Source organism: Pseudomyrmex gracilis, unplaced genomic scaffold (assembly GCF_002006095.1).
Source record: "Pseudomyrmex gracilis isolate BER0280 unplaced genomic scaffold, ASM200609v1 scaffold_276, whole genome shotgun sequence".
Lineage (NCBI taxonomy): Eukaryota > Metazoa > Arthropoda > Insecta > Hymenoptera > Formicidae > Pseudomyrmex > Pseudomyrmex gracilis.
The window spans coordinates 81,337-89,599 of NW_018020860.1; the positions used below are offsets into that span (position 1 = coordinate 81,337).

General features: G+C 39.8%; 1 protein-coding gene across 1 annotated transcript in view; it reads left to right on the forward strand.

Moving 5' to 3' along the window:
* LOC109859664 (mucin-12) overlaps window positions 1-6,372 on the forward strand; it is a 75,158-nt gene extending 68,786 nt beyond the window's left edge. Inside the window, exons 15-22 of the mRNA XM_020438132.1 lie at window positions 365-649; window positions 774-1,017; window positions 1,099-1,442; window positions 2,719-3,010; window positions 3,299-3,613; window positions 3,759-4,039; window positions 4,129-4,536; window positions 4,624-6,372. Coding sequence (XP_020293721.1) covers window positions 365-649; window positions 774-1,017; window positions 1,099-1,442; window positions 2,719-3,010; window positions 3,299-3,613; window positions 3,759-4,039; window positions 4,129-4,536; window positions 4,624-4,659 — 2,205 coding nt within the window. The 3' untranslated portion in view covers window positions 4,660-6,372. The remainder of the gene's footprint in view (window positions 1-364; window positions 650-773; window positions 1,018-1,098; window positions 1,443-2,718; window positions 3,011-3,298; window positions 3,614-3,758; window positions 4,040-4,128; window positions 4,537-4,623) is intronic.
* Window positions 6,373-8,263: the final 1,891 nt, after the last annotated feature.

Below are 8,263 nucleotides of genomic sequence, written 5' to 3' on the forward strand. Positions count from 1 at the left end.
AGTAGTTCCAGCGTTGACCGCTCGATAGCGCCGCTTACCCGCGCTAGAAAAAATCAGTCCGGGAACTTTCCGGACAAACTGTGTATATATTATATATTATATATATAATATAATTATATATTATATTATATATTACATATAATATTTATATATAATAATAATACTGAAGAGGGCTCAAGTAAGAGCCGAAACGTTTATATATTTAGAACTATATGTTATTGTTTTACTAATAAAATTACGATCTTTTGTTTGCTCGATATAGACCTTTTTTCTAATTATTATTTGATGTTGTTGATAATTATATTTTTAATATCATCTTCTCTTTCACAGAACTAGAGAATTAATTGTACAAAATTATTTTTAGGTAATTCGATTTAAAACATCGACGGTAACGAGAACGAAAACATCGGTGTTAGGTTCGCCACCGACAACGAGAACACTCCTGCTCACGCATACAATGACCACGACGACGGTGGAAACGGTTACGGAAACATTGGTGCGACCAACAAGCGTCGTGTCCACGGTAACATCGACGATTTTACAATCGATCGTGACGAGAATACCTTCGCTTTACGACAATGCTGTGGATAACGACTCGATATTTGTCGTGATGAGCGATCAGAAACCGCCCGCGCCCGGGGCGGAAGAGGTACGAACTTAGAAATTATATACATCAAAAAATTTCCGAATATTTTTAGAAATATGAAAACAAAAAAAAAGAAGAAAAATAATTTGACCGCGCAAGACCGAGATATTTTGCTTTTGATTTTCAGGTGGAGGCTGAATACGGAGAGGAAGTTTCGCGTGACGAGCAAGATCCGATGGGCAACGAGGTTCACAAGGTACTTGCGGGTGGAATACTCGGCGCACCTGTGGCACCTCTCCCACCCGCTGCAAATCAATGCACACCGGAATGCAAACCGTCCAAATCTGAAATATGTGCCGAGGTAGGAACTGAAACGAGGTGTGTGTGTCGGCCAGGATTCGCGAGAATGTTCTTGGATCGTCCTTGCAAGCGTAAGTATATTTTATTTGATAAATTCGTTAGATGTTTTTTAACGTGTGCACTTTATAAATAAAATAAAATAATTTACACAGCGACTTACACGTACACTCTGCGCGTTGGTCTGGATCGTATCGGCCACGACTTCGTGGCCTACGAAAATTCCCTAAATGATTCTACATCAACGACCTACAAACGTCTGATGACTCCGACGAAAGAAGCTTTGGATCGAATGTTGATGCAGAGTGATCTGAGAGATATTTACAGAGGGCTTACAATCGCCGGATTCACCCCGGATCCCACAAGAGTCGAGTTTCACGTGCAGCTTAGCGATAACACTAACGAGGCCAGATTGAAAGAAGTTCTTCGGAAATATTTGGTCGGAAGCAATTACAGTTTGGGCGGCATGGAGGTTTTCGCATCAAAGAATCTTGATTTGGTGAGTTAACATAAATTACTCAAGCGTCACATAAAAGAAGTTTAAGGACGTTCGCCGACTACAGTGGTTAGCAACCTAAAATATCTCTTCTCATGAGTAAGTTTGTACTGCTGTAACAAAGTTAAGTTGAACTATTCAGCACCGCTAAAACCCTCTTACTCTGCGCAGAGTTCAAAAATAGCTGCAGTACACAGCGCACATAAATCCAGCAAAACAAACCCCCCCCCCCCCAAAAAAAAAGCTACAGTTTGAAAAAAGGTTGCTTGCCATATTATTCAAAATTGTATTTTAATTAGGACACTCTCCACTACCACATACTTGTTTTTAAAAAAAAATCCTAAGAAAATTGTCGTCGGTAATTTTAAAAAAGCCCACTTCACAAAGGCTCAGCATAGAAAATCCATGTTAAAAATTGAAATATAAATCTTCCATATTTTGAAATTTAACATTGCTATCCCTATTATCCAAAGAGGCTACGTATAAATAAGATCATAAACTATGTATATTGCAAATTTAAAGAAAATCCTAAGAAAATCAATAATTCGGAGAACGTCCTTAAGGTTGTATTCAAGGTAAGATAAAAGATATCTCAAATTATTCGAAATGTGCCAGTCAGTAGATAATATTAAAAAAAGAAATTATGCAAAATTTCAGCTTCTTTGCGAACCTTGTTAAAAAGTTAGTACGATTTTAATTTAACACGAGTTCTTATGGGATTTCACGATATTCTGATGTATAAATTACAAAATAAACTGTAGATGTAGATATGCCATAATTTTGAAACTTTTTGCAGTTGTTAATAAATATCTTAAAAACAAATTCCACTTGAAAAAATAGTCATTTCGAGAATATCACATAAAATATAAATTTATATTTTGGTACAATTAATAAAAATATATATTTAATATACATAAAACAATTATATTTGTAATTCTATACATNATTTGTTACGTTTTAATAACCTTTTATGATTAATATATTTCCAGTTTTTCATTTATCTTACATTGCACGTAGGGTATAATTCTACTCAAAAGTAAACAAAAGGGCACAAAATATACGTAAAAACTTTTCCGTAGTATTAAAAGTATAATAAATAGTTTTTGTAATTTATTTTAGTACAAATAATACTATTCCAGCAAACAATTATTATCTAAATATTAAAATAGGTGTGGTTCACGCTATGTTTCTTAAACTTTTGACTGAGATCTTACCCTGAATACAACCTTAAATGTTTGTCATTTTTATAGATCTTCAATATTTTATTTTTACATTTCAGATTGAGGCGGTTGACTTCGACGAGTGCGCTTTCAGAGAAAACGGACCGCATCACGACTGTTCGCCTTACGCAGCGTGTTTCAACTTACGAGGCTCCTATCAATGTTCTTGCAGAGAAGGCTGGGCCGATTTGTCTGACAATCCAGCGTATCCTGGAAGAGTGTGCTCGCAGGCTCCGTTAGGATGCGCCGGTTGCAACAACAAAGGTCATTGCGTCACCAATACTCTCGGTCAGGAGGTATGCGAATGCTTCCCTTGGCACAGCGGCCAACGTTGTCAAGTTAATCTCAAAGGTAAAGACATTAAGCCTGGATCCTCATGCAGACAACGGCGCTTCGACACCGAGCGTTGATTGGTGAAAAGCGGATTGGTGAGGGTAAATGGTAACCCTAATTTATCCTCACCACCCGCTTTTCACCAATCAACGTTCGGTGTCAAAGCGCCGGTGTCTGCATGAGGATCCAGCCTAAGGCACATGAAGCAAAACGGCGGTACAGTTAAATCAAAATGTCACAAACAAATTAATATACAAGAAGACTTTTTAAGACACAGTTTTTTAACACATTTCCGTATGTTGACAGTTTTGTTGATAGCCCTGGTGACGACCGGAGCAATCCTACTGGGTCTCTTAGCGATTTGTGTGGGAATGACGTGCTTCCGTCACCCGGGACGCGATCAAAAGACCGGCGACAGACGTGCAATGATCTCCAGAACGGGTTGCGACACCAGTAGCGAAGGTAGCGTAACCGATCTGGCGATACCCCATCACGTGCCGCACGTTTTGCCACCGCCACCGCAAATGATAGCGCCGTTGCCGCCGAACAAGCGACCGATTCGTAAGATCAGTACGAAACCTCGTCATCCACCGAGAAAAGCCACCATGATATCCGCGCCTGGTATGTCCATCCTCGTATTTTTTATTTAATCGTCATTTTTCGAGCAATTTCTTTTTTTGTAATTGCGATTTTGTCAACGTGTTGATTTTTTTACGATAATATCTGGTCAAAAAAAAAAAAAAAAAAAAAATTAATGTCTGTGCAGCAATTTCGGTCAGTGACGATCAGCGTGATCGCTCCTTGACGGTAATGATACCGCGCGCGAAATATCGATCGGCGCCGCAGTCACCGCAAAATTACAAAGGCGGCTTGAGCACCTTCGCCGCCGAGGAGCACAAGCTTCTAAATTACCTCGACAATGGCACGAGCTCTCTGGCAAACCGAAAACAAAGCATATCGAGCGCGAAGGATTGCAAGGAGGCTGATCTGCAGAGAACGAGAACTCCGGTGACGCCCACGGGTGCTCTTGTGAGCGCCGGTTTTCAGGTTATTGTTCGATTTGCAATCTCTTTATCTCGCATGCGTATAAAAGTTTTGTAGCCAAAATGTGAGTTTAATTATTGCCGATATAACAGGTATCAGCAACGGTGACTCGCACTGTAGACGCTGAATCCACATTGGCGCGCTCTTGCGGCGAAACCACCGTGGAGACAGCGACGAAAGTGCTGAGAAGCGGAGATCTTCAAGTCGATCTCGACTCAACACTGGCGCGCTCGTGCGGCGAAACGACCATCCAGGCACCCACGAAGCTGCTCAGATTGGACTTAGGCGAGGCGGGCTCAACTTTGGCGAGATCGTGCGGAGAAACGACGATCCAACCGCCAACGAAAGTCGCCGCTGTGCGAAGGAACAGCGTAAAAGACGCCAGAGATAACAGAGACATCAGGGACAGCGCCAGCGAGGGTCATACCATGGCCGAACGCGATTTAGGCAGCACGCTGAGACTTCCGGCCCAACATCCGCCGTTGTACAGTCCGGACAGGGTAAGACAACGCTTCACGTTGAAATAGTTTTTCTCTTTGAGGATTAATGTTCTATATTTTTTTGTTGGTTTTGGTTGCTTTTCGCAGACCAGCGATCGGGAATCCAACTTCGATTCGCTCTAGACGCTCAAACGAGAACGAGTCACGGTAAATGAGAAGATTAATCGCGGACGAAGCCGCTGGACGGTATCTTCCGTAAATTTAAATAAAAAGATAAATCAAAATTATATCAATACACGTGATAAACGTGACTGATATGTATATTATTTTACAATTTTTTATTATTTATAAAAATCGACATAGTTTTTTTTTACTTTCCTTCAGCACTTTCACAGTGTGTTTGCAGGGTAGCTGCTTGATTTGTCGGATCGATCGGCAAGGATTTTGCATCGTTCGTTGGTTTCAAGATTCATCGAAATTACCCGACATTCTTATCTCGTTAGTAAAAATTTCTTCTAAATTCGGACCTGTTTACGAATTCTCTTCTCAGATTAAAATCTGAGCGCGTATATAACTTCTCGTTTAAACGCGCGTGACTCAACCCCGTGCCAAAATAGAACCAATGAAATATAAGGAAGGTTCCTTGAAGAAGCGTTTTCTTGCCTTCCTCTACGCGTCGTTTTTTCACGACATCGAGCGCGATTCGCTGTAGGTGATTGAAATATTAGATTATTTATATTTATTTTGTATACAATGTAAAACATTCGACTGATCATAACGTCAATATTGTGTCATTTCGAAGAGACATAAAAAGTCTTTTATGAAAATTATTCTTCTTGTCGATAAAATCTATTTGATAGAAAATTTAGCGCGAGAAATGTGTAATTTGAAAGCGACAATATTTCAATCGTCGCAGCTTGCCGCGCGCATTATATGCGTGCGGTGCGATACGTAGTGTCATAAATCGTAGATGACGCAAAGATAGCACGACGAAAAAGCTCGATGCTCAACATCGATCAAAGAAACGAAATTTTTATTATTATTTTGTTGTTATTGTTTGTTTGTTTAGTCTATTCTCCGACGATGTCGAACGCATGTTGCCCGGCTTCGTTGCGGAGGCATTCTTTGAGAACGATCTCGTCAGATCGTTGGAAGATGACGCGAGTATTGTTGCGGTGTTTGTTTGAATGTAAATTGTTTATTTCGCGTGTTGTTCAACACAATTGTTCTTTGAAGATATATCAGTAGATTAATCAGTAGAGATTCAATTTCTCCAAAAATAATTTAACGTATCTAATTTCGAAATTAGCTCAAGCGATTAAATGAAAAAAAAAAAAAAAAAAATTGTAACATTTTGCATTCAAAAGAAGCACCTTTATCCTCTCCCAGGCTGTTCAAAACGAAGCCGCGGCAACGTCGCCGCATTAGAACTCGAGAAAGGAAGCGAAACGCCCAATGTATTTACTGTTAGCTCAATAGTGTAAGCAGAAGTGTAACAAAGAACACACAATGTGTATCAATATCACCCCCCCGTCAGTACACGATCAATCAAAAGATTTGTTCCGTCCCGCACGCAACGCGGGACGAGTTCAATTACGCTGGTTTAGAAAACGAAGATGACGATGCTCGTATTTTAAGTTTCTCTCGTTACTAACTTTGTCTCTTCTCTCTCTTTCCCTCCCGCCCCGTCTTACTCTTCAATTCCTTTTTCAAAAACACGCCTCTCATTATGCATATACATATGTATAATTTTTTTTCCTGTTGTACATATTGCCTCCTCTCTTCGAAACCTCTTCTACGCATTACTATGTTGTAATTTTGTATACTTATACATGTACTTGTAATAAAAAGTCAATAATATAACGGTATGTTTGAAAAAGGTACCTGTTTGTCATACTCAAGAGAAATTACATATTATATAATTAATGCGCGAGGAAAATTTAAAATTAAGACAAATAATAAAGAAACGAAAAAAACGGCGACGTCAACTCCACGATTGCAGCACGCGGCTAGGCGAATTATGATTTACGTTTATTATCAGTTTATAACCGTAGACTTACCAGTGCTATACAGTAGATATGCATATATATACACATTTTCATCATTTATAAGTTACTAAAATAGTTTTTACTAAAACATATTATGTATAAACAATTCATAAGTAATTTTATATATACATATATATATATATATATATACTAATTATTTATTCTTATAATAAATTCTTAACGTTGTACACATTTTTTATTCTTATAATAAATTTTTAACGTCGTAGGTTTTGATGTCTTAACTCGCTCAAAAGCCTTTGCACTCATCGACGATAGAATATTTTCCACGTCGCACCGTATAAAATCGTAAACGGGCGAATTGATTAATTTCCAATCGGCGAGTTTATTGTTTCGCAAATTCAATTATGTGTGCTGAACATTTATGGAAGCAATTTCGGACGCCCCGGCCCTTCGCGCGTAAGGACAATCTGACAAGTTTGTCACGGGAGAGAAAAAGTGGCGACGTGCGCCGGTCCGCGTTTCGTGATTCGTCGCGGGTCGCGACTAAAAGAAAGAACGAGCCTAATCCGCAAAACAAACCGAATCTTCCAGAATCTTATTCAAGACCATTTGGTCTTCGCAATCTTTCGATCGTGTTCTTTCTCACACGTGACGAAAATCCTCGCACGCGACTTTTGCGCAAAGACCGAAGTAATTAAATTGTGTGTGTCCAGATCCAAGAATGAAATCGCGTCGTTAAATTAAGTTATCGGAACCTATCGTTCCTGTCAATTTCGTAAAAAAATCGGAAATGTTAATATTCTCAGTGCCCGCCTTCCCGCGCAATCTTTTTTTTTTTTGCTCTACCGCGGCCCTTTGGATGACTAAAAGCAGGTGACCATGTACCGCGATTGTACGACGCAGAAGAACACGTCAAGAACGAGAACAGTGGGGATACACAGTTTTCGTGGCGTGCGCGCACCGGCCAACTACCAACATCCCGCACGCGGATTGTTACCCCCCTCTTTGAGGCACTTCACCCTCTGTCTCTCCCTTTACTCCGCCGCTTCTGTCGAGTCATCGACGTTTGGATAAAGGGAGTTCCTCTGAGGAAGGGAGGGTGACGCCCTCCGTGGTTTTACGTTGGTGGGGGACGGACATCTTGTCTTTCTTACACTTGTTTCCTTTCTTATGTCTTGTCTTCGTTTTATGACGAGAGTTTTATCTCTTCTTCTCTCTTCTCTTCTCTCTTTCTCTCTTTCTTTTTCTTTCCGCTTTTCTATCTCGCACTGCCGGCTGCTGCTGGCAACGTGGAAGGGATCCAGAGCGAGGGGAAAGCCGGCCGTGAAATTAAAACATGATGAGGGGTCTTTCTTAGATTGAGACGCGAGGGAGAGAGACAGTGAAGGAGTAAAAAAGAACGAATGGCGATGAAGACGGAGGCAGCAGCGAAGACGGAGACGGAGCTAATATCAGGGACGCATCCGCGAACGAAACATACGTGAAGATTGATTTTGTGCGAATGGAATTTGCTACCCTCTGTTTGGCGCTTGGAAGAAGTGATTTCTTTTATTTAATTGTCTTCTCAAAAAAGTTTATTTAAATTTTTTTAACTAATAATATACGAATATAAGGACGTGAAGAGCCGTTCGCAGGATGTTGTGCGTAAATGTGAGGTTGTGTATATATATATATATATAAATGCATATATAATAGGTCTACCGGAAAGTTCTGTCCGTTTTTGGAATAAAACAAAATACAAATTTTTCTTACCGTCAATAAACTTTATTAAATAATAT